Source organism: Caretta caretta, chromosome 14 (assembly GCF_965140235.1).
Source record: "Caretta caretta isolate rCarCar2 chromosome 14, rCarCar1.hap1, whole genome shotgun sequence".
In the NCBI taxonomy this organism is placed as follows: domain Eukaryota; kingdom Metazoa; phylum Chordata; order Testudines; family Cheloniidae; genus Caretta; species Caretta caretta.
The window spans coordinates 10,212,684-10,240,212 of NC_134219.1; the positions used below are offsets into that span (position 1 = coordinate 10,212,684).

The 27,529-nt window shown below is 37.3% G+C and overlaps 1 protein-coding gene across 1 annotated transcript; it reads right to left on the reverse strand.

The window, feature by feature from the left end:
- Positions 1-17: 17 nt before the first annotated feature.
- On the reverse strand, positions 18-27,529 carry DGKE (diacylglycerol kinase epsilon). The gene is made up of 11 exons (XM_048817916.2): positions 26,488-27,529; positions 20,134-20,293; positions 17,311-17,430; positions 16,045-16,188; positions 14,378-14,535; positions 13,944-13,995; positions 10,675-10,788; positions 9,082-9,153; positions 8,350-8,477; positions 7,911-8,022; positions 18-7,582 (listed from the first exon to the last, which is right to left on the reverse strand). Exons 1-11 carry the CDS (start codon positions 26,943-26,945, stop codon positions 7,391-7,393), a joined length of 1,710 nt encoding a protein of 569 aa, XP_048673873.1. The 5' UTR covers positions 26,946-27,529; the 3' UTR covers positions 18-7,390.

The window sequence follows — 27,529 nt, forward strand, 5'->3', positions numbered from 1 at the left end:
ACACACAAAGTTACCGGTAGGTGTCAAATATTCTCACTAATTTATTACAGATTTTGAAAGCTGATGTTCAGATTTGTGAATGGACATGGAACAAACAAAATGGATTCAAATGTTTTAATCCACACACATTTTCTTCAGTCTAGTTCATATAGAGAAATACAATACAGATCAACAAGACAACAGAAAGATGCTTTAGGAAATTCAGCAACAGAATCAGTGGTATGAAAATAGTTTTTATTTATTTACAAACATCTAAGAGGAATATGAAGCAGACATCCTTTCAAAAGGATTCCTTTCTGCACATCTTCTCTTCTAAGTCATAAAAATGAGCAGGACACAAATTAACGGATTAAATCTGAGTAACTCCACTGAAATCAAAGGAGTTCTGCTGACTTCCCTGGGAGTTACTCTGCATTTACAATTGTTTACGAACAGCTCGCTCAAATATTTTTTTACTTCTCAACAAAATACACAACACCTGCATGCAATGATTAACTAAACTGGTCAGTGCACTGTCAAAGCGACCAAACACATACTCCTCAGGCAAGCAAAACTCCCATTCAAGTCAATGGGCATATTGTCGCTTAAGGAGAATATGATCAAGCCCAAAGAGTAAATAAACATAAAGCAAAAAGTTTGACCACAAAAAGTTTCCAAAGTCACATTACTGCTTGTGTACAGGAAGGTACAGAAGATTGTTTAAAAACAAAAAAACTGTTCCCTACTTTTATGACTAGAGTTTTGTATAACACTTTCCCCCTACAGCTTATTCATTCTTTTTGAAAGCAGAAGAGCAGCTAATTCTACCTGGGGGGCTACATGCATCTCTTGATGCCAAGGAAAATGTAAGTGTATCTTCTGCCTTTTAAAAAGATACTTTGGAAATGCAGTATCATGCTGGTTGGTCATTCTTTTACAAAGAAGACCTCAAGCACTTTGCAGCTGTGAATACACAATGTGTCATTTTCTTTTTTTGGGTGGGGAAGGGAATATGGGGAGGTGGTGGTGGAAAAATGGGCATTTGTTAATTTCTGGGCACTTCACTGAATGATAGCCACATCTTATGGAACATTAGGCACCAATTTATGTTTCTGAATAAATTGATGGATTCCTGCATTACCGTTTGGTGGCAAAACCACTGACCAACCACCCATCATTTTTTCTGGATAAAAAGAACACTAAATATTACAAATTCAGCATTTTGATCCAGTGCTTAGATTTGTAAAAAACTCTTGGTTTCTTATTTAGTGCAATTTCAGAATCTGCGTATGCACATTGAATACAAACATATTACAATATCAGACTACTTCTATCCTAAAGAATAGGCTTTTGTAAACCTTTGATGTGCTGGTAATTTCTCACAAATATTATTTAAGTGACTCTGACTAACTCACAGTTACAGCTCTTGAAATTCACATTTTTACAATATTCATAGTATGGTTTTTGAATCATTATTTCTATTATACATATTGAAGGTATATGCTACAAAAATAAAAAATCATTCTGTTTTACTATAAAAAAAACTATAAAGATTAGATGGCTAGAGTTCTAAGAGCTACATGAGTTAGTAGTAGACATATGGCTAATGAGGAATGTAAACTTTGAAGATACAGACTGAAATCCTAACAACAGTAGTTTCCATTTCCTCTTTAAAGAGAAGCCAATACAATAATCAGGGTTACATTTGATGGATGCAAACATTTTAAATTAACAACTCTGAACCTGGAAATGTAAAGACCGTTGCAGATGATGTGGGCACAGAAGACAGGGAAATGTTAAAGAGAAACAAAGGATAGTTTAAAACTATGAAAGTAATTCAGACTTCCAAAACATTACAGCTGGTGTAAGTCAGCCTAGCACCACTTGGTTCAATGGCACACTGCTGATTTACTCCAGCTGAAGATCTATCCCAAAGGACCCCAATCCTGGGCTCAGTGAATATTCAGCACTCAGTGAAGCAAATAGGAATTTTGAGCAGGCAGTGCTTGCAGGAATGGGCCTTAAACATACGGAATGTGTAAGTACTGTTCACACAAAACAAGCGGTGTTTTGTTACCCTACACTGTGCTCAATAAGCAGCTACAGTTCCTAAGAACAAGATCAGAGCATATTTTTTTAAAGTGGATAGTTCACATTCAGTAGGATCAACCAGGGTACTAAAATGTTGCAGTAATCTCTTTTTAAATCTAAAAATATTCTAGATTATTTCTAGTTGACAGTTTAAAAAAAAAGAAGAAATTTGCAGTCATACTATGTAATGAAATAGGAAACAAAGAGCATACATACAAGGAATTTCAAAAATGTGTTACTCTTATATCTGAACTAAGGAACAGTGGTATGTTTTCAACATTCGGGTATTCTTTAAGAAGTCAACATGTATTACATTAACATTTTTAATGCAATTGAAAGCTACGGAACAATACTTAGATAATATTTTTTCCAGCTAAAGACAGTAAGTTGCACTTTGTAAGGAGGCTATTTTGGATCGCAACTAAGCCTGCTTACCCCAGTGAAGAACACTGCAAGCACAGTGCTGAGTGTAATTGCTAGACATACATGCTAAAAATTAATCAAATTCATAAATCTTTGTAGGTTTTGGCGCAAAGACCACAAAACCCAATGGAAATAATCAGCATTGTCTCCTCAGTGAATATTATCTTCTAGAAAAAAGTGCATTGGACTGCTAGGGAGGACCTAAATTTTACACCTATTAAAACATACCATGACTAACATCGCATTAAAAAAATAAAAATAAAGCGCAGGATACAAGTCTATACACACAAGGAAAAATACCTGACTGAAATGCAATCTAAATATGAGCACAGAACTGTGCACTGACCTCAGAATGGCTCCGACTTACAAGGATACCAAAAACTTAAAAACGAGTCAATTACAAAAAGTGAATTAGAAGGAAGTTTCTAGTATTACAACTGCCTGAGTGCCCCAGTCAATTTTATAGTTTTATAAGCACGTTTTGCTATTACAAATATTTTTCTTTCCTTTGTTGCTAGTTAGTTAACATAATACTGACAATTGTGACTGTATGGTTAGTGGAGACCAGACAAATCTTATTCATCATCATCAAGCCAAATAACTGGGATTAGATTTTGCTTGGACCAGGAGTTAATCTTGATCGGTTAACATGGAGCCGAATAAGATTTGCCCTGTCTATGACTGCTAAGTCATGGCTGTCTTCATCCTGTTATCAAAATCAGATTCTCTTGATTGCATTTATATTGTAGAATTCTAGAATGTAAAAAGGCCCAAACAGGGAAAAATAAGTAAGGACCTGTTTTCAAAGGTGTTAGCACCCACCACTCCAGCTGAAGTGAATGCAATCCAGAACAATTAGCAGATTACAAAAATGTTCAGAACACACGTGTGATTTAAAGTTAGGTGTGTCCATTTAAAAGGGGAGTCTCATCAATGCATTGGAAAGGAGAATCTGAACCATGCTATTTACCCGTTGTGATGGTTTTTGGCGCTATGCTGGAGTATGCTGTAAACACATGACCACCAGTACGCATCGGGTTATAACTATATCTTAGCCAATAAGTGGCACAATTTCTTATAAAAAAGATAAACGTGAATGGCAACTACTGTCAGACCTCAACTATTTTATTTCAAGGGGAAAAATAGAAAAGGTGTAGGGCCCACCTCATGGATTGGGAACATTGCTTTTAAAACCACAAACAAGTTGCAGAAGATTCAAGAATACAGAACTTTTACTCTGACCTGTGAACTACTATAAGAAAAATAGATATATTATATACAAATTGTGAAAGTTAATAAGTAAGGGGGTTGTGAGGGGAGAAAAAAGATCACTCCATATCTAGGCTGTGTGCGCAAGTTTAAGCCCGCCAAAAACATTTTAACCTGTAGGTTATAAACCCAGGAAAAGGATTTATAACAGAAGCACTGACCGATCTTTAGGTACACTAGCATATGCTGCAATAAAATCTCAATATAGCCTAGAATTACAGCTTTGTGAATGAATATTCTGAATGCTTGCTAAATTAATATCTCAATATTTCTACAGCTGTACATTTTATTCAAATTAATATGCTTATGAAAAGCCTCTAAGAAATTAAATGTATTCATAATTTATGTCATCCGTAAATGCTGTGTTGCTTTTCTTAGAGTAGGGCATGAATTTCAATAGCAGAGCACCCTCTTCTGAATAACTAATATATTGCAATATTTTTATGTTTCCAATTGTCAAAGCCTATTTTTAATTAAAAAATAGGATAATCAATAGACAAAACTGTATCAGGTGCTTCATGTTTTCTCACATCTGTTTTTTTTAAAAATGTGAATTTCATCAGATTCACAACCATGATAAATATACAATAGCACATGAGCAACTACCATTAAAACTGAAAAGTGTCTTTATTTAATTTATATGCAGATTAGACGTGGGGGGCAAATGATAATGACTTATAACTTCTGCAGTCAGACTAAAGTGGTTGCACAGGGAGAAATTCACAGTCATGAATCTGACTCTAAATTTATGATGAACTGAAAAGTTTTGATTAAAATAAAACAGTTGAGCAAGAGAAGTTTAAAACAAAACCCCAAAAACCCCACAGGGTGGTAAGTTGGGAATTGGAAGATTCCTGTGATCACTTGACATATTTAAACTCTAGCCTTAACATTTATGTTTTTAAAAAGTCCTCTGACCTGTAGACAACTAGAGACAATTGCAGGAAAAGTGGGTATGGCATATCTGACTTTGAGATAAAAATTTATAGCAAGTGCAATCTTCTCCAATCCTCAAATAGAGTTTTCTGAAAGGCTTTCCAAGCATACACTATCTAAATTTGTTACCCATCAACTATTCAGTCACTTCTAATTGCTCATACGTGCAGCATAATTCTCCTCCCATCAGCATGCAAAGAGCAATGATTTGGCTGAGACAATTAGGGCCATCCTCAGAAAGCAGCTCTCCAAAATTACTAAGTAGGTATTAGATGAAGTGTTACCTTCACTGCCCATTCTCCTCCTGTACTACAAAGCTATTCATGGATTTGTACTGCCCAGAGAGTATTTCACCCAATTGGCATCAGATCCTGAGAAGTGCTCAGTGAGTTGCAGTCAGTGGAAGGATCCAGCTTGTCTGCATACAGTACCTGCTGGCCAATACCCCATTGTCTGAAGTGCTGTACCTACGTTTCCTTCCTCCAACCAAGAACAAAACAAATTGGGAGACAACTTACTCTCACCAACTGTGCTGTCATTTACAGCAGTGTTTCTCAATGACTGGTCCTTGGACTGGTGCAGGTCCCTGAGATCTCCCTGACACAATTTAGGAAGGCAGCAAGCTAGTCCCTGGTGTCAAAGAGGTTGAGAAACACTGATCTAGAGACAGGATGGATTTTCAATCTACCCTCTCTCCAGGACCAGGAAAAAAGCATTCCAAATACATACCCAGTTTTTACAGAGCTTTATAACTTGCCTGTAAACATTAGTACACAAGGATAAGAACATAATACTTAAATAAATATTTTTAAAAATAAGTGTGAATAAGTTATTCAAATATAAATAAATAAAATAGAGGCGTACCATTTTAAAATGATTTTTAAGCTAGTATAACCTAAAGTCAATTTTAACTAGAGAAGATTTGGATAGTGGATCTATCTATAACATGGTATATCTACTTTAGGAATTTTTAATTTACTTTTTATGTGGACCTTTGTGACTCAAAATCGCTGTGTATTTACATGATAAATTACAAATTCAAAGAAGGTCTATAAGGCTACCAAGTATGAAATTTACATTTGTTGTCAACATTTACAATTCATTACATTCTAATCACATATATAATGAACACCTTGCAAATCTGTCTAAATATGAATTTACTAATGTCAGTAGTATTTAGAATCTAGCATGTAAACTTTTAAAAAGGGACACTGTCAAGTTAAAACATATTTTTATCTTGAAAGATTATTAAAAATGGAAGAGTTTCAAAAATGTAATTAACTTTTTACCATATAAACTATGTTTGCTTTTTGCATTTCACTCAGCATGGAAAATTTAAACCAGAAAGAGTCTGTTTAACTCCCTGGTCTCTCATGCATGCATATAATGCTGTTGTGTTTGATTTCCATAAACCTGTACAAAAATGCTTAAATAAATTAAAAAAAAGTTTTCATTAACATTAGGTAATCCATGGAAACTTTTTTTTAAGATTCTGTAAAACAATTCCATTTGGTTTACAAAACGTAGATATATGGCCTACCCTACTTGACAGTGTCCCTTTAAACTAGCATACAGAAAACAAAAGGAAAGTTATTTGAGGGCACTGGCTTAAAATGACAAAAGAGGTAAGAAAATTCAGTGTTTAGACCAAGACTCTTTCCTTAACTTGTCACTGGGCTTAACATATGCAGCACACATCTACTATAAGTTCAGTTACTGTTTGGAGATCACCTGCAGTACATGCGCTCAACTGGACTGATTAGTGACAGGTTTACTCCTTAGCTTCAAGCTCTTGGCTTTGTAGGTTAAATTACTCACTCATAAAATAACTAAGGAGCAAATATTGATTTCTGCTGAGGCGACCACGAAGTTTTAAACCTGAGAAGCTTCACCTAGATCAATATTTACCTGGAGAAATGTTGATGGTTACCTAAACAGGATGTTTATATCTACTGTTACATCTATTCTGAATTTTTGTATCATTGTTTGTAATAATGTTATTTTGTGGTCATAAATTTAAATGGGAGATAAAGTTCTAAATCCCGCAAACTATTATTCACCTTGCATGACCTAGTCAGGAAGCAAAATTGACATATGTTCTCCATCTGTTTTAGCAAATAATACATTTTTACTGAACCAGATCATATATGTATTTATGATCAATGGGGTGGCACAGACTGACTTGCCATGTTGCTATTTTCAGATCATCATCAGACACGATCAGTTATCTGTAACAGTTTTTAAAGTGTTGCCAGTTGTCACCAAAAGAAACAGTCTTCTTACATAGGTCTTAAAAGATGGTCATGCTACCCAAAGTCACATTTCGCTATTTCTTTTATGTGCACCTCACAATATATTGTTGAACTGAGTAAGACATACTGCTTATTTAAAAGAGAAAATAGTATTCTCAAGACATACTAAAACGACATTTAGCCTTAAGAAAAATCAGCTTAAGTTATAGTGAGATTTTCATTTTGATAGTATACACCTAAGTGTTTTGCTAAGGGTTAGTCTGGAGGATTTTCCATTAATACTTGAAAGCATGGCTTTTTTTTTTTTTTACCCCTATGCCACTCACAAGTCTACACCTTACTGCATAAAGGTATAGTTATTGAGATAGTTAAATATATATTAAATGTTCTAAGTTTTTTAACGAGACTTGATTAATATATTATGTAAAATTCTTCAGAACCTATATGTCTTCATCCGTCTGTTCCCTTGTGTGTTCCTGCTCAGACATGCTGGAAGCATCATCATCTGTTTGTTCACCCGAGTGATATAACATCAGTGCATGTGTCTTATGAGTTATGGTAACAGTGCAGGGTCCCTGTGCCCATGGCTCTCCATCCACCTGCATTGGCATCTTTGAATTCTTCAGAATCAGCTGGTATTAAATAAAAGAGCGTATATAGAATCATAACAGTTCACTCCAGCCAAAGATACTTCATTTACAACTATTGCCTATGTACTGATACAGCAAGATTTTAGCCTCCCAGTAGAGAATCTTAGTATATTGTTAGTTACGCACATGTATAAGGTGTCCATAATGGAGTTATGTGGGTGCAATTTAAGGGGCAATTAACTTTTCCAACAAAGATGAACACCAGACTCCCCGACAAACTGCCACTTTTAAAGACAAAGACGTGATCAGCAGTTGAGTGCCTAAGATGACACATTCACTGAAAAACCTGGGTAAAGGTAATCATACGTACCCTCACAGTGTGTGCCTGTCCTAGTCGAACAGGATTTGCTAATTTCACCTGAATCTGTGCACAGTGGAAAGAGCCATAAACTCCAGCAACTTCCAGCAGTCCATCATCATATCTAAATTTTAGAAAAGGAGAAATTTACTATAAAAAAAAATAGTTGGGAACACCACTGAAATAACTGTATAAAAAAACTTTACATAGTCTTTGTATTAATAGATAAAACTATAATGAAAGTGACTGTTACAGTACATAAGCTTAAAACTATCTGTTTGCCTTCTGCTGCATAACAAATTCAATGCACTCTTTAAAATCTTATGGCCCACTTCTGCAGCACCTACTCATGTGAGCAATCCCTCTGATTAACGGGACTGCTTACGTAAGCCCATTGGCCCTTACGCTGTAATAAAAAAGTATATATTATAACCATTAAGGCACTACATACCTTGCCAGTGGATAAGGCTCATCACCCATTCCTTCCCATAATCTGCAGCCACCTCCCCAGTATCCAATATTCAGGACGATGATACCTTCCAAATTCGGCAGATCGATTCTCTCACCATCCAACTCTAGCTTTACAGATACACAACAGATTGTTAGTAAGTTACTGTGGGCCAAATTCTGTACTTGGGCATGTGCCACTTCTCTTCATACATTAGGGTGGGCATCCCACTGAAGTCAATGGGACCTGGTCCCATATGATCAGCATGTGTGTTATTTATAAAATAAATATAAACATATTAGAAAACATTTTTGACTTCATAATATAGTACCGTATCCTACCACCCCCATTTCTATTATTAACTAGCACATTACAATTGCAAGGGTTTGTGACTCAGACTTGTGTAGTCCCTCTGTGCTGGAGCAAGTTTTACCTATACATTGGGATTTTAGCTACAGCAGGGGCTCGATCCAAAGTCCATAAATGTAAATGGGAATCTTCAATCGCCACAAGTTAATTTTGCTTTTATATCAAAAGGTAAGCAATATCCAGGTATGCATTAAGAGGTCTCTATGATTGTACCTAGTGGAAACTTAGACTTAGGCGTTGCTTAGACTTTTTTATTTATAAAAATTACTAGATCATTTCCATTTAAGATCCTGCTTTCTTGAGGGAGGGAGATGTATGTTCCCCCAGGGAATAAAGTGAGTTAGCGAGAGAACACAGATATCTTACCTCAACCTTTTTGTTAAGATCTTTACATTCCTGTACTAAACAATCTTTGGTTCCATAGAAAAAATAAACAGCCTACAAAAAGTTAAAGAGAAACCAGTATCAGAAACAGAGAGAAAGACGAAGATAATTTAATTATGGTTATAAGAGCTCAATCTGAAATTTTTATGTAACAGGAGATATTTGTGTATCCTCTTTGCTTTTAAGTTTTCAGGAAGAGGATGACCCAGTAATTACTATCTAGTGCAAGGAAGTTTTTCCTTTCAAAATTAAATCAGTACTGCACTTTTAAAGAGTTGGGCAGTGCCATTGCTCCAGTCCATTACGTTTCCAAATGACTGAGAAGCTCTACAGAGATAAATATACTTAAGACTGCTTTGCAGGTAATTAAGAACAAGAGTCTTTCCCTCTGCTTCCAGAAGGGGAGAGCAACCCAAACAGCTGGAACCTGGCTGGAAATGCACCAGACCCACCATAAGCTCCCCATGGAAGCTCCTCTACAAGAGCTCTAGGACTTGACCTCTTCTAAAACTGGGATGGGAAGAGGTAGCGCTAAGAAGCATGTTCCATTGCTGGTACTAGAGTCCATATTCTCGCCACTACTGTACAACCTAGGAATATGGAGTGGTAAATAAGCCAATAGCAGCATGATGGTGGGCCAGCAGAACAGCTGTGTGGAGACAACAGTCCCGCATAGTTGACCAAGATCCCTGTGCATCTCAAGACATGTACTGCTGAAAGAGAATGAACTTCCTGACCCAGGGAGATAAACCCTGAACACCCAATGGAACAATGAAGATGAAACTCCAGGAGCTAGACAAGAAGAGTTTCTCTTTCCCTATGTAGGAAAAATTTCACGTAAGGGAAAATAGGATCCTAATGGCAGTTTCCGAGGTTGGACGTGTAGTTCCACAGTTGTATTGCACAACTGCAATAAATCAGTGGCCTGAGCTGTTTCCACGGAAGTCAAAGAGAATTTGGCCATAGTACTAGAATGCATAACCATGATATTGAGGAACAACAACATGGAAATACACATTAGAACAGGGGTCAGCAACCTTTCAGAAGCGGTGTGCCAAGTCTTCGTTTACTCACTCTAATTTAAGGTTTCGCGTGCCAGTAATACATGTTAATGTTTTTAGAAGGTCTCTTTCTATAAGTCTATAATATATAAACTAAACCATTGTTGTATGTAAAGTAAATAGGGTTTTAAAAATGTTTAAGAAGCTTCATTTAAAATGAAGTTAAAATGCAGAGCCCCCCTGGACCGGTGGCCAGGACCCAGGCAGTGAGAGTGCCACTGAAAATCAGCTCGCGTGCCGCCTTCGGCATGTGGGCCATAGGTTGCCTATCCCTGCATTAGAATAAACTAGACACTAGTCAAACATGATCTTAGATTAAGAGGCAGAAAAATGTTTTGCTTGATTGCTACTCAATGTAAAAAAAATCCAAGTTTGTCTCAGACTGTTACACAAAACAGCTGATACTTAAATACTTCCATGAATTAATGGAGGCTGTTTGCAGTCATTTGGTTAAAGGGTGGCAATTCTCAGTATCTTTGGCAAGAAGTGAAAAATGCTATTTTATCAATCACACCTTATTAATAATTCTGCTGGAAAACAGAGAGGGAGTCTTCTCACGATGCGCATGGAAGTTGAGAGCCATGAGAGCATCAGGTCCTATGGAAAAATAGTTGTTCATTGTGAACACCTGTGGGACAACAGCTCTAGTTAAAATTATGGAGACATGAAAACAAAATCCTAGCAATATGCAAATTCGAAGTTATGAGTGTGTAATCTGAAGCAGCAGATAACTGGTTCTTAGCTAACATAAAATGATTAAAGGCTCTCAGTTATATAGGTGCTTTGATGAGAATTACCCAGGGGTGGGAGAAGCACCCAAGTTACAGAGCAGAATTTGGTCCTATGAAATTAAAATAGTCACCGACTCTCTGCACTTACCAATACACTGCCACCACTTACAAATTATTGTTGGATTCATGGAGTTTTGCACACACTTCTCAGCTACCCTTGGACTTCCTCAGAGATAAGGAAAGCCCTATGACCACTTTCATAGTATCCTTTGTTCTAAAATGCTTCTTTTGGCACTTTCACTGCTCACTGTGGCATTTTTAAAAATAAGTAGTGCTGTCGATGAATCGCAGTTAACTTACGTGATTAACTCAAAAATATTAATCGCGATTAATCACAGTTTTAATCGCACTGTTAAACAATAGAATACCAATTGAAATTTATTAAATATTTTTGGATGTTTTTCTCCATTTTCAAATATATTGATTTCAATGACAACACATACAACACAACACAAAGTGTACACTGCTCACTCTATATTGTTATTTTTGATTACAAACATTTGCACTGTAAAAATGATAAACAAAAGATACAGTATTTTTCAATTCACCTCAGACAAGGACTGTAGTTGAATCTCTTTATCGTGTAAGTGCAACATACAAATGTAGATTTTTTGTTGTTACATAACTGCACTCAAAAACAAAACAATGCAAAACTTGAGAGCCTACAAGTCCACTCAGTCCTACTTCTCGTGCAGCCAATCGCGAAGACAAACAAGTTTGTTTACATTTATGGGACATAATGCTGCCCACGTCTTATTTATGTGACCAGAAAATTATAACAGGCATTCGCATGGGACTTTTGTAGCCAGCATTGCAAGGTATTTACGTGCCAGATATGCTAAACATTCATATGCTCCTTCATGCTTCGGTCACCATTCCAGAGGACATGGTTCCATGCTGATGATGCTCATTAAAAAAGTAATGCAATAATTAAATTTGTGACTAAACTCTTTGGTGGAGAATTGTATGTCCCCGGCTCTGTGTTTTAACCGCATTCTGCCATATCTTTCATGTTATAGCAGTCTCGGATGATTATTCAGCACATGATGTTCTTTTTAAGAGCGCTTTTGCTGCAGATCTGACAAAACGCAAAGAAGGTACCAATATGAGATTTCTAAAGATGGCTACAGCACTCGATCCAAGGTTTAAGAATCTCAAGTGCCTTCCAAAATCTGAGAGGTAGGAGGTGTGTAGCATGCTTTCAGAAGTCTTAAAAGAGAAACACTCCAATGCGGAAACTACAGAACCCGAACCGCCAATAACGAAAATCAACCTGCTGGTGGCATCTGACTCAGATGATGAAAAAGAACATGCGTTGGTCTGCACTGCTTTGGATTGTTATCTAGCAGAACCCGTCATCAGCATGGATGCATGTCCTCTGGCATGGTGATTGAAACATGAAGGGACATATGAATCTTTAGCACATCTGACATGTAAATATCTTGCAACGCCGGCTGCAACGGTGGCATGAGAACACCTGTTCTCACTCTCAGGTGACATTCTGAACAAGAAGTGGGCAGCATTATCTCCTGCAAATGTAAACAAATGTGTTTGTCTGAGCGAATGGCTGAACAAGAAATAGGACTGAGTGGACTTGTAGGCTCTAAAGTTTTACATTGTTTTATTTTTGAATGCAGTTATTTTTTTGTACATAATTCTACATTTTTAAGTTCAACTTTCATGATAAAGAGATTGTACTACAGTACTTGTATTAGGTAAATTGAAAAACACTTTCTTTTTTTTTTACAGTGCAAATATTTGTAATAAAAAATAAATATAAAGTGAGCACTGTACACTTTGTATTCTGTGTTATAACTGAAATCAATGTATGTGAAAATGTAGAACAACATTCAAAATTATTTAAATAAATGGTATTCTATAAATGGTATTCTATTACCAACAGTGTGATTAATTACATGAATAAATTTTTTTAATCACGCAATTCATTTTTTTAATTGTTTGACAGCCCTAAAAATGAGATAAAGGTTCTTAATGCCAGGTCTGCAAGCAAAACATGTAGCGATCTAGAAAAGAAACTGTAAATCCTGCATTTCTTTCTGTGGATCCCAACATTTTCCAGCAGACGGTGCTACTTAACTACAATATGCAAATATAGATATATACAGTTAATTAAACTTTGGAATTGCATGACAGAAACTTCAACTAACCCTGTAACAAGTCAGATATCAACTCCCTCAAACACTATTCCAAGCCCCTCCGCTCCCCTGAGACTAGGGCCTGATTATTCTCCCACACTGATGAGAATCAGGGGTAACTCTACTGATGTCAGTCACAAAAGTGTAAAACTCATTGAGATTAGATCACTCTTTCAAATATGTATTCACTTTACGGGCAGGTTACTTATCTTTTCCATATACCAAATGGTTATATCTTTTTTTCTGAAACTTTCCAGAGTGGCAACACATGATTTGCAATCCTCCTCACATTTACTATTTTCTTATTCTTGTTTATTGTGAATTATAAGATTGTCATGTAGTAAGAATAGCGTTCTTAGCACTGCTGTAAACTTGCGTAACAGCTTCACTTCTGTGTTAGCCAATTAACAACGCAGTTCATTGTTTTCAATGCTCCAATACCATTATTGTTAAAGCTTCCATCTACTTTCCTACGGTACTGTGAATTGAAGAGAAAAGCCTAGTGAACAGAGCACTGGACTGGGACACAGGGAATCTGGGTTCTATTCCTGGCTCTGTCACTGGCATGTTGAGTGACTGTGGGGGAATTATTTCACCTCCCTGTGCTTCAGTTTCCCCATCTGTAAAATAGGAATAATGGTGCTGATCTCCTTTGTAAAGCTTTTTGAGATCTTCTGCGGAAAAGTGCTCTATCTGCGAGGTATTATTACTATACAACCTTCAGGCCTGGCAGTTTATTTTATTTTATTTAAAAAGCATATGCAAGTAGGAAATAAAATAATCAGTTAATACAAGCATCTGGTAAGATCCAAATTTTAGTAATTTTGAAACCATACCTTTAGTTTTCTTAAATTGTAGTATCCTTTATTTGTTACCTGAACCTTCCATCTGAAAAACAAAAGGCTATTATTTAGCCAAGTGACAGAAGATGAACTACTCTCACTGAACTCAAACTGCAATAAGAAACCAACAACTGCGATGTAAGAAATTATAATCAGAAGATGGATGTTCCTCAGAAGATTCAGAGGTTTGGTTAAATATTTAAAGGTTCAGCATTGGAGAAGCTGCATAGCAGAGGCTCCTCCATCTCTGACATCCAGTACCCCCTAGTTTCCCACTGGAGCAGTTACACCTGTGCGCACCGTGTTTGTGTTTCCCTATCAAAACTCTGCGGTCACTGGGTGTTACTGTTGATCGGTAATGCTTTCTGGAGTTTATAGACAAAATAGTAAAGGTGCTGTGGGATTCACCTTTGTACCGTGTTACTTACCGGTCTAGTTTAATTCCATCTGCCTCCATTACATTTCGTAAAATTTGTTCCACTGGGACTTCTCCAGCATAACCTGCACCCCAAGCCAACGTATTAGACAGGTCATTACCTGTTCCGAGAGGTAAGATTGCAACTTGTGGAATATACCGTTCTTGTCCCTGTGACATAGAAATGGTATATTTTAGAATCTCCTTTTCTAGAGTCTTCTCCCTCCCTATTATCCGCAGAAATTCTGAAGATAGCTGAACACCATTAACAGAAAAGCTGCTTCAATGGTTATTACAGAGTGGCACAGCATGTACTGTAAGCATGGCAAATGTCAAATCTAAGCATTTGGGATCAAGAAAATATGAAAGGTGGAATTTTTAAACTAGGCAAATACCAAATGCACAAAAATAACATATCCCCAAATGAGCAGCCCCTTTGGAAAATGTCTTGCCTTTCCCTTACTGCCTTAGCTTCCCCTCTGTAAAGCTGGTGTATCTACCTAGCTCATAGAGCTGTTGTGAGATTTAAGTTTTCAACTGTGAGAAGTAATTTGAAAAGTGGCATCGTGGTTACTGTTGTTTAATCAGGATATATATGTTTATAAGAAAAAGGATGTTTCTTCTTATTATCAGCCCTGCAACCAGGGATCTGAGAGTCAAGCTGGGCTCTTTTCTCCCTTCACTTACCACCAGTGATAAAGGTTTTACAGCCCAGCCCTCAGAGGAATACCTATGTACTACCAATGCCTGTTATGCGTTTTCAGGAGCATAAAATTTTGTCAAGAACTCTGCTAAGGAGGCATGAGAGGGCCTAGAATCCAGCTCACACCATCTTAAGTACATTAGCTCTGCAGGGCTATTAAGACATTTTTCTTCCACATATTTCATTGTTCCAGCAAATATGTCTCTCTCAAAAGCATTCATAGGTTTATGCATCATGTCCCAGTTGCAGCTTTCAGTACAGTACTGTACAAAGTATTATTAGTTAAATATAACATTCACTTTGACTCCAGAAAATTGGGAAATGGAAATTACATTTTTCTTATCCAATTTTGAGAACTTTACCACTTGTTTTCTTTTTTTCTGCAGAGAAAAGGAGGTGGGTGTGTGGATACTAGGCAGAAAGGGTGACAATCGAATTAGACATCCCAGGAGTTCTTGCTGACACCTCTTAAACTGAAAACGTGTTCTATTTAGAAACAATACTAAACACACAAAGTTTGTTCACTTCTTGTCAGTAAGTAATAGTATAATGAAAACCAAATCTTTAATAATTTATCTACTTCTGTCCCTTAATCTCTTTCTAAAGTCAGAAACTGCAATTGTGTCATTATTTTTGGTGGCTTTAGAAGTTGAATACTTTTGGTGAGAAATAAGCAGCCAGAGCAGAAGAACCTTGCTATATTAATAAGTCCATTAACAGCAAATTAAATTTCTCTTTAGATTGCAAAGGAACGCATAAAATAGGCTACACTCCGTGAGCAGAATGGCTTCTAAATTAAACGTTCAAAGTCTGTATCTCTTTATTGTATATAAGCTACTTAGCAAATACTTTTCTTAATAGGTTTACTCTGAAAGATAGGAATGACCCATATCCGGATAAGAGATTAGGGCTTAATTTTTGTAACTGTCCAAAGTGTATTTCACCACAATACATGCAAAGGTATTCAAACACCATACCTTTATCTTCATTTCATCAATTGCATCCAGAACCCAGCCCACTGTGCCATCCCCACCACAGACAAGTACCCTAGCAGAATTATAAGGCAGCAAGGTACAAAGCTGGAGTGCTTTGGCAGGTGAAATTTTGCTCAGATCAAAAACCTATGAACAAATGAAAATAAAAATGAAAATGTCTGTAAGTTAAGACACACAGTGTAGGGTTTACTTCACAGATCAAAACATCTTCACTTTTATATATCAGGATGCAAACTGATCATCATAAGTTCCAGACAACTACACTGGCAAATGGTCATACCAAAGACCAAATCCTACTCAGATTCATGTGAGTAGTTATTTCAGTGAATATTCATATTAACAAAACAAATTGGATTTTTTTTTTTAAATCCAGTAATGTCAATCCTTCACTTTTACAAGAACCAAAAGTAATGAAATAAAAACGGTTTAAAAAAAAAGACTTAAAATTCAATTTGTAAAAAAGAGTTTATTCATTGAGACTACTCTTGGCATTGATTTTTGGTTTTTTAAAACAAAGACCTTAAATTCAGACTAGCAGAAATCATTGAAGGCTCTTGCTTTGAACTTTGGAGGAAGAGAATTAAGAGGTAATCAGGAAGTCTAGGAACAGCTACCTTATGTCAGAGCATCCTGTGCCTTCTCAGCTGAGTTTAAGGGACAATGGCAACACAGAGGACAACACAGGAAAATAGCCAGATGTATTGCCATTTTCAGAAATAAAGTTAAGATTTAAAAAGCTTCAAAAGAATCAGATCAAACCCGCATAGTTTTCTCAGGACCGTTGCACCAGACAGAGTGATCAAGTTGATGACATTGCACAACGCATCATGTAGTGAAAAGAAAGAGTTATGATTTTACTTATGATTTGAAGTGTTTTTTCAATTGTTCCCAATCTTAAAAACGTCATACCTTCCTGAATGAATAGGAGACTTATGGCAAATAAAAGCAGCGAGGGGATTATTGCAAGTTCAACTTCTATAAATCTTGGTGACACCTAGCTCCTTATCAAACTCATTGTAAAAAAAACCAAAAAAACCAAAAAAACTCCTTAAGTTGCCTTTGCAGACCTGTGCTAAAATCCTGATGGTCATTTTTCTTCAAATGAGAACTGCACCAGTCTGTTTCCTTAGCTGGAGATTTGTATCAAACTGCTTAAAAAGATCCTGTAATCCATATATAAGCAAAATGCTGGTGATCTTAATTGAGTCTTTAGTTTATTACATAGTTCTGGCTTTCCTCCACAATTACCTGAACTGGGTTTAAGAGAATCTTAAACTCTCCCAACAATGTTTCGCCCATGTTGTTTCCACTACGAGTATTAGCCAGGATTATTATTGGGGTCCAGTGTTTACAATAGGAGGATGCCAACTGCAGAAAGAAAAAAATTCCATATGTACACAAATGTGACAAACCTGAAAGAAATGAGGGGCTTTGAATTCCAACGTCATTCCCCATTTACACAAAGACAGAGAAAATGAATTACTCCATAATTTTAAATAAAAAGTAGCTAATTCCCTCTTTATAGTAAGTACAGAAACAAGCAAACTTTGCAAATAAGTAATTAAGTTTTACAACTTATTTCAACCAGTAGCATTCCCAGTCAATGAAGATTTAGTTGGAAGTGCCAAAATACAGCTACTAACAGTCATTTTATTTTTGTGTTTTTTCATAGTTTCTTGTTGCCACTTTTGCTAATCATCATTTGTAACAAGAGCTTTCAAACAGTTCCTCCCTCTTCTACACCTGGATCTTGCAAAGAAATCACATCAGAATTATCTCCATAGCAGCACTGAGGTCTTAAACACAGGACTATACTCTCATGGAAGAATCAAAACATGGCTTAGGACAGATAATGCTTTTGTTCAAACACAAATTATTTCCATAATAAAGGGATATACAGAAAATTATCAGCGAAGTTGAACATTTCTACAAATAGCTTTTTATCAAATTTACACAAACATGCAAGTTCCACTCTAAATTGACTTCATGTTTTCAGTACTGCTAACCTCAAGGATTCAAATACCAGCAGACAGAACCAAAAATAAAAAAGAGAAGAAGAAAGTCTTGCTTTTTGTCTGTCTTCAGATTTTTGACCTCCCCTGTGAATACCCTAATTTGCGTGTGAGAATTACAGGTTGAAAATTCAACCTTGAATCATACACAATAATGCTGGCACCAACTCCCTTTCCCCTCACCTTTGCTGCCAGTCCTCCAGGCTCCCTACTGGCACGTTCCTGCAGCCATCCCAATTCCGCAGCATGCTCCCATAGCCTGCTCTTCCCCTCACCCCCTGCCAAACTATAGGCCCCCACTTTCCAACTTCTCCTCTAGCAGGATCCAGCGGTTGTCCCATGTCTTCAGCCTGCAGGGAGGAAGTTTGTTCTGTGCTCCTGCATCCAATTAACTTTCCTGCACTGGGGTGGGGATAGCAGGGCTAAGACTACTGAAGTTGGAGAAGGGCTGGTTCTGCTGTCCTGGAATCTGCCCTGCTCAGAGCACACAGGGTTGGCTGCCTGTGGCATAAACAGCACAGTAGCCTGTAATGGTTGAAGGGGGAAATGCAGGCACCTCAGGTAACATTTCTGAGCTGCTTGTGTTTTATCACAAGAGCCCCCTAAAATTGGTCTGAAATCATTCATAGATTTTAAGGCCAGAAGGGACCATTAGAACATCTAGTTTAATCTCCTGTATATCATAGGCCACTAAATTTCACCCAGTTAGTCCTGTAACCAGCCCAATAACTTCTGTTTGACTGACTCCTATCTTCCAGAAAGGCATCCAGTTTTGATTTGAAGACATCAAGAGATAGAGAATCCACCACTTTCCTTGGCAGTTTGCTCCAGTGGTTAAATTGCTCTCACTGTTAACAACGTGTGCCTTATTTTTACTTTGAATTTGTCTGGCACAGCTTCCAGTCACCAGTTCCTGTTTTGCCTTTCTCCAGAAGATTAAATAGCCCTTTAGTACAGGTATTTTCTCCTTGTGATGTACTTATACGCTAGTCAAGTTACTTCTTTGTCTTCTTTTTGTTACTCTGTTTAAGCTTTTTAAATCTCTCACTGTCAGGCATTTTCTTCAGCCCTGGAATCACCTTTTTTCAGCTCTATTCTGTACTTTCTCCAGTTTTCCCAACATCCTTTTTAAACCGTAAACACCAGAACTGTACATAGTGTTCTAGTATCAGCCTCACCAATGGCATATACAGAAATAAATTCACCTCATCCCTCTTTTATTCACTACTCCCCTGTTTCTACATACAAGTATCCCATTAGCCCTTTTGCCACAGCATCGCTCTGGGGAGTTCATGCTGAGCTGAGTTGCCTGCTCACTATGATCCCTAAATCATTTGAGTCGTTAATTTCCAGGGTACAGTCCCCCAATCACAAAACTGGTGGTAGTACTGTGAGTGTTGACACTCTGCATTATGCAATACGCTCTATTTTGGTACACAGAAAATATTTTTATTTGACAGCTGTACCTCTTTGAAGGGTCAGTTAGTTTTCACAATATTTAATTTTGGGGTAAAATGGAAGTTTATTCTTTAACAGGCTTATTCATAGAATTATGGAATATTAAGGTTGAAAGAGACCTCAGGATGTCATCTAGTCCAATCCCCTGCTTATTCTTTATCAGGTATCCCTTTAAAAAGATTTTATAGGATTTCTCTCCAATATCTACAGTAGTGGCTTGGAGCATGGAAACTGTTTTCTTTTAAATGGCTCTGTTGACAGATTTTGCTAAAGATTTAATGAATATTCTCTAACATATAACAGGGAATTGAAGATAAATTACTTTTGGAATTTTTGACTAAAGATGATTATGGGATTTAAACAGTTGTGGTTAAGATGTTTAAGAAAGCAAGGCACTATAGCCTCAGTGTCACCTCAGAATAATTATGTGCAAAAATCTGTTCAATCTCAACCAGGATGTTAATAAAATGACTAATATATTCAAGTCAACACACTTAGCATTTATGTATTCAAACACTGATTCAGTGTATAACCACCACCACATCATTGCACTTATTTAATATTTAGAATTATGTATTATAAAAAAACCCAATAAAGTTACCTTTCCATAATCAATTCTTTTATCCTTACGCATATGATTAATGGTGGATAAGTAATATGGTGGAATAATTAAGTTTCTGAATTCTCCAAAACGACACTTCTCGCTCTTTAAAGAATTCTGCATGCATTCATCATGTACAGTGTGCTGACACCAAACGCACCTGAAAACAGAAACAAAAAGAGTTCAAATGGTGGTTTAACTTGATTTCTAACCAATTGTTTGGATTGAAAGGTTGAGTTTACTTATATAGGGCTACGCAAAAACACTTTATAAAATTAGGTATATTAATACAGAACAAGTTATGCAATGGGATCATAAAATAATAGTGTAGAACCTTGCCTTAAATTACTTTATCAACATCACTTACACGCTCGGAAATTTGCAGGGTCTAATTCAGAAAAACTAGCTGTCCTTTTCTTAGAGAATTAACAGAAGAGAGTAAACATGGTCTAAAAATATCTTTTTATTAATCAAACTAGGGGAAACCCTAGCAGGCATCAGACTGATTATTGGGGGAAACCTGCTACAATCAAACTTCGTAACAGTTTGTCCTACAGTAGGGAAAGATACTTCAGAAAATAATGATATATAATCACATTTTTGGTTTTGAATCCCTACGGCAATATTCTGGAACAACTGAAAAAGCCATATAAAATAGATGAAGTGTTAAAAAGATCTAGAAAAATTTGTGTTTCTAAATGCATAATCCGAGTGATTGATATACAATATTTTTAATGTTGTAATGGGGCATCTAATTAAAATAATTAAGTACCAGGTGGCAATTACTTTTTATTCTTTTTGATTATTGCCCCAAGATCCTTGACATCTGTGGAACACTAGCATCAGTACAGGGAACTAAACTAAACACACACAACATAACAAGTTGAGAAAGCAAAGGACAAAGCCAAGCAAGGACGGGAACAGTGGATGACTCTATCCCCACGTATCTGATCTGGACAATGCATTAGTAAGGTCCAATTTAAACCTACTAGTGCAGGCTTTTATATGGGATACCTGGCCTTGTGTGGACCCACTGCACAAGACTGAATTTTTCCCAGTTTGAGGAAAGCAAAGACAAGAAACACAAAGAAGCTGTGGGATACTGCTGAGGATTCAAATGATAAAGGAGGACTTGAGAAAAGTTTGTATTTTAATGGGTGGTCTTGGATGGGGATGGGGGCAGAATAGAGAGATGAAAGCAGGGCTTTGGAGCTGTGCTCCGGCTCCGCTCCAGCTCCAGGCAAAAACCTGCAGCTCCACTGCTCTGGAGCTGCTCCGCGCTCCGCTCCAAAGCCCTGGATGAATGACCAGAAGATGATGGAGAAAGTTTATAATGGTGATTGTGGCGATGCAGCATGAGACTGCAGCACACTTAGCACAATTTTTTAAATCACAAACAACCATTCATTTTAAAATGTGTAGCTGGTAGAGAGCAGCGGAGCGGATAAAAAGACTCAGAAAAACTCAGAGCAGATTTGGAGGAACCATGGGACAAATGAGTTATTAGCGGGTACTCTTGGATTTTACATGCACAGTGACCCCAATTAGAACATATTGGCGCTTATTAGATCTGATCTTCAAGACAAAAAGAGTATTAGTGGGATGAAATTAAGAAAATAAAAAATTCAGACTGAATAGTAAGAAAAAGCCAGCTCCTTCTCAAAGTAGCTTGGCACACTAAAACTAGACTGGACAAAGCACTAGTAAATGTATTGTAGGGAAGAGTTCCACACTGACAGAGTTATGGACTAGCTTACCAAGTAGGTCGTTTCCACTTCTAATGTCCCTGTATGATACATTAGAAAACCAAATACTTTTCTTAAACTATGTGAAGTTAAGAAGTCATGCATTCTTGAACTCTAACACAGAGCTTTGTAGGCTATGAAACAAATATTCTCTCATAATAATATAAATAGGAGGCAAGTATATTTAAGGTTCTCAATATCACATTGCTCATAATAATAACAGTCAAGTCCAAGTAACCACATCACATGCAATTCCCTAAATAGACAAAAATGGCATAAACTGTCAGTAGATAATTTACTACCTGCCTTGAGATGAAGTAGTTTCTTCCCCCCCCCGCCATATACATATTTTCTGATCAAATAACTATACCTTCTCTTCTTCCTTTTACTGGACTTACACACATAGAGTGACAAAGGAGAGAAAACCGTGGATCGTTATCACATAGGAAAATAGATCTGGGCTTTTCTGGCATTTACTCCTCTTCCAGTAACAAAGATTTAATAAGTGGAAAGCACAACTTATACTGTCATTTCTTACTTTTTGAAACTAGTGTTTACTGTTGCTACTGCCAGCACAACCGAACAGGCAAATATAGAAAAACTGCTGACATGGTATCAATTAACTCTTCATGCCTTTCTTCTCACTGCCTAACTTCTGTATTAAAAAAAGTGAATGTAGACAGCACACTACACTGTGCACACAGTCTTGGGCTGGAATACATGAGCATTAACAGCATGGAGTGTGCAGAAAGTCAAGACGTTTATTTCCAAGGAACTGGGAATAGACTCAAATAGGCAGATATCAAAATATAACTAGAAAAGTTTCAGACCTTTGGACAACTTGACAAAATAGCATCCTGGAACAATATTTACTTCCATCTAAAAACAGAGCAGATATTTATATCGTTAACCAAGTAGGAAAAAAAACACCTAATTTTTTGGTGCACTCATTAAAAAAAATACTCCAGGTATATTTATACCAAAATGATTACTATTAAATATTACAAGACACACTACATATTCATAATTCATTACAAACAAACAAAACTGAACAAGTTCTCTGTAGAATTAAGGAAAACAAACACATTGTGCTTCAAATCCACTACTGAAAGGTCACTGTCAGCTCAAGTTTGGCCAGATATTTAGGATTTTGTAAAAATGAGCTTTTACGAAATTTAAAACCAATGGAACCATTAACATTTTTTGTAATTCCAAGAGAAACAGTTGCTATAAGCAAATAAATATTCCCTTGCACAGCTGGCAACACAAACACTGCAGAATTGAAAACCTGAAAGTGAAAGTGTAAATAGCTTCATCAATTTTCATTAACTGAAAAAAGAAATTTCAAATAGTAAAAAATAAACTGAATTTCAAAAATGCTTTTTAATTTAACAATTGAGTGTTAGTAAGATGATAATAAATTTGTAAATAATGTCAGTTTTCAAAGTTGACAGCATCCCTTTAAATCGTAAGCTCTAAGAGTTGTACAGCATTATGGAAAGCTGTAGCACAAAATCCCACAGCACATAGTTGCTCAGCTATTTAACTTATTCCTACAGGTGTCCTGATGAGAGCCAATATAGGGGGAAATATTATAATACCTATTGCCATCATGTGCAGAAGGCTAATCCTGGTCACCACATCCAAGAACCTGATTTAAGCACCTGTGGAAGCTATTTTTGGAGTCCCTCAATTAATCCAGCTCTTAATACCATGGACACTGACATTCCCGATGGGTGACCATTTCTTTTCATTGTGGGCCATGAATCCTGCCCTCAATCAAACACACTTGAGGCTCCTTACAGATGAGTTAGTTGTTTGCTCTTCTGGAGCTCTACTCGCTTACAAGGTATCATATAAAAGCTGGGTAAAAATAGGTAGCAAGTATAATCAAGGAAAGAAATAATTCCTTTGTAACATTATAGACACAATTAAACTTCCTCTACCCTAGTATGCACTTACTCTCATCTGTGTCAAATATATTTAACTGAACAATAGAGGGAAGTCAGTCATGGGTTTTTCAGCAATCAGCAGCTGCTGAAAAGATTATCTAAGAGTAGGTGTCTAGGAAAACTCAGAATACAACTGATCTGTAACAGCAGATTTAATTTACAAGTACTGAACCTCCAAACTTTCACTGTGAAGCTCGCACTGCTTCTGACAATGTGCAAGACAATTCCAATGTCCAGACATACATCTAGACAGACAGTGGAGGAACTCCAGGAATATCCATCTGCTGCTAGGGCAGGTTTTACGCTGAAAGAGTTCAGACAGTGCAGTTACTAATGAACAAATATGCCAGATCTGTACATACTTTGCTTGGGATCAACACTCTATTTTCTTTATCATACAAGCTGACTGCCAAAAGATGTTTTTGAATGCTATTGTTCACTTTGAGACTATTTGAAAGCTCCAGCTCATCTTTTTGCTAACCTCCCTTCAACAATAACTCACTATTTCCTTAATACCAATGCACTAATTATTTTTAGAAAAATAAAAACACTCTGCATACCATGGAAGACAATTAACCTCAATCTTATTTTTGTGTATTCCTCTCCTTCTCTCGTTTGCTATAATCTCTCTACATCACAGTATGTGTATGTCACCGGAATTGTAAACCCTCTGGAGTAAAATGCTGTGTCCTCATTCTCTATACAAAGTACTACGCACAGTTAATTATAGCACTATGCAGACATACTAAATAAATACATTATTTCCTGAAATCTTGGAAAAAACAATGAAACTTGAGAAACACAAAAATTCCACTGGAGGAAAGAGAGACAGGAAGAAAAGATGGGAAACAGATACAATTTATGTTGTAAACTGCAAATGAATCACGCAACAGTGCAACCAGTATTAAATAAATGATTGCCAAGACTGAACGAGAGTTTAACAGTAGAAGAATAGTAGTTTTATACATAGAAATATATTCTTTGACTATTCGTCCATGCTGCTGTACAGCTTCAGAGCCTGGCAAAAGATTCCTGAAGTGGTTCTTCTAATTAGCTTGCCTCATGAAAATTACCTGCATAAGTAAATATGAGGCGGCAGGCACCTGTCCATCCCACAGTATAATACCCTATATTTTGTTCATGATAGCCTAGCGAAAAACAAAGGCACAAAACAGAGCCTTGCAAAAAACAGCCACAAAATGGACCACAAATAGTCAATGCATAATTTACAAATGCACGTGACAAAACCTATATGCAGGCATACATAAGATGACACTGGGGTTGAAATCCTGACTCCAATAAAACCAGTGTCAGAACTCCTTTTGACTAGGGTGGGGGCCAGGAATTCACTCGAGAAACTTATCCTGTAGAATGAGGGATGTAAATATAAGAGGACAAATTCTTGTCTCAGTTACAGTGATGTAAATCCAGAGTATGTCCAGTGAAGTCAATGGAGTTACAGTGGAGTAACCGAAAACAGAACTTGGTCCACGAGGATAATATTTACAGAACATAAGAACGGCCATACTGGGTCAGACTAAAGGTTCATCCAGCCCAGTATCCTGTCTACTGACAGTGGCCAATGCCAGGTACCCCAGAGGGAGTGAACCTAACAGGTAATGATCAAGTGATCCCTCTCCTGTCATCCATCTCCACCTTCTGACAAACAGAGGCTAGGGACACCATTCCTTACCTATCCTGGCTAATAGCCATTAATGGACTTAACCTCCATTAATTTATCCAGTTCTCTTTTTCAGAACCAATTCCATGACATTCATCATGTTGACTAGTACCTTACTCTACAAGTAGTCCCACTGAAATCAATAAAAGCTAATTTCAGGGTACTGAGATAACTTATCATTACCTTATAATATAAATATCTATAATACCAAATCAAAAGTTAATAGGTGACATTTTAAGAATTCGCCATTAACTTTCACAGGGAGTTCTGCTTATTATTATTCTTTGTAGTATTGTAGCACTCGGAGACCTACTCACGGACCAGGAGTCTGTTGATCTAGGTGCTGTACAGACACAGAACAAAGAGAGTCCCTGCCCTAAGGAGCTTACAATATAGTCTTAGGAGGAATGAACACTTTTGCACTTATATTTGTTTAATTTATATTGTGTTTTGTCATAAGTCCAGGCCCCAATCCTGCAAAGATTTATGCACCTACTTAACTTCATGCACTGTGAGTAGTTCTGTTTAACTCAATGGGACTACTCACAGTGTGTAAAGTTAAACAAATTATAAATTGTTGCAGGAGCAGTGTTGTAAACTTTCTGGGACAGGGACTGTCTTACTACATGCCTGTACAACGTCTAGCAAAATGGAGCCTTAATTCTTGATTGGGGGCCTTACGTGCTACAGTAATACAAATAATAATAAAATAGATGACATAGTGAGCTATGCTTTACCCCTAACTTATGACTCCATTCTCCCATCTTTACTCATGCTGAATAGCACCTTACTTCATAAGCAGTCTCATTGATATCAGGCCCCGAGAGAAATTCTAACGGATCTTCATGCTAGACAACTTGCTTGAACTATTCTAGCATTTCATTTAGCAGTAAGATGACCAAATATTGCCATAGCAATTACAATAATGACATAATACTGTACTTCCTGCATATGCAAGCACATTCCTCCGCTGTACCTGTAGTCACAAAGCTTGGGCTGGTTGCCACACTGCTGCTTGCATACGACACAATGGCTGCACAGCGGGACGTTGCCTCGGATCCAGCGATGTGCCATAGAGGTGTGAGCTTCACCATTGCTCCTCATCATAATCTCCTTGCAGAGGAAATGCCGGTCGGCCTTCTTGAGACACCCTTCGTGGACACACAGCCCACAGCAGTTGCAAAAAGCTCCCTGGAGAATGTGCTGGGCACACACACAGCAATAGGTGGGCTGGCCAAAGAGATCTGTGTAATGCCAGTCGTGCTTGCTCTTGCGGAAGATGTCTCGCCTCAGCACCTGCCTCCGGGATCGCTGGAAACTGCACCACAAGGTGATCACTACTGGCAGGATCACTGAGCACAGAGTCCAAAAGGCCAAACTCCAGTCTGCAAACACTCCTGAGGAGGGAGGACCGCTGTTTTCCTCCCCTTCCATCCCTTATGGATTTTAGCTTTCCCTGTCTAAATGGTCAAATTAAACAAGACAAGCAGGGCTAACTTGGGGCTCACTTCCCAATTCAGGGATACTGTGGGTGGGTTTAGGAACCATCCTTTATTGTAGGTTTTAATTTTCCCCCTATTTTTATTATACTCCCTTTCTCCCTAAAGCCTGATTCACAACTGGATACCCTATATTTGTTATCATGATAATTAACCTCTGCTTTTCTTTCCACCCTGGTATTATCCTGAAACCCTCTCTTTCCCCTTGCATCTGATATACCAATTACTATCAGAACCCACCCTTCTTGTGAGACACCTGCTCTGACAAATGATCAGCCTCTCTTTTCCTGATATAAATAGCCTTGTTCTCCCAATACCTGCTTCTCCCAGCCAGGCCACAAAAGGGGGTGTGATCATTAACCTTGCCTCTTCTTAAGTCAGGCACTACCCCTTGCCCACAAACTGGTCCAGCATCTACCACACTCCACCCTTTTAAACTATTTACTCCACCCAGCCTCCGTTTCCATCAAGTCTCGCTTTAATTCCCCTTCCCATGAAAGCCCTGGTACAATACTGACC

What these genes read in the sequence shown, in the direction of transcription:
- DGKE (XM_048817916.2), bottom strand. Translation starts at nt 26,945, where the DNA reads ATGGAAGGGGAGGAAAACAGCGGTCCTCCCTCCTCAGGAGTGTTTGCA. An exon ending in TTGATGAAATGAAGATAAAG is followed by an intron (nt 14,536 to 16,044) that starts GTATGGTGTTTG and finishes TCTATGTCACAG; the next exon opens with GGACAAGAACGGTATATTCC. An exon ending in GAGCCTTATCCACTGGCAAG is followed by an intron (nt 8,023 to 8,349) that starts GTATGTAGTGCC and finishes TCTAAAATTTAG; the next exon opens with ATATGATGATGGACTGCTGG.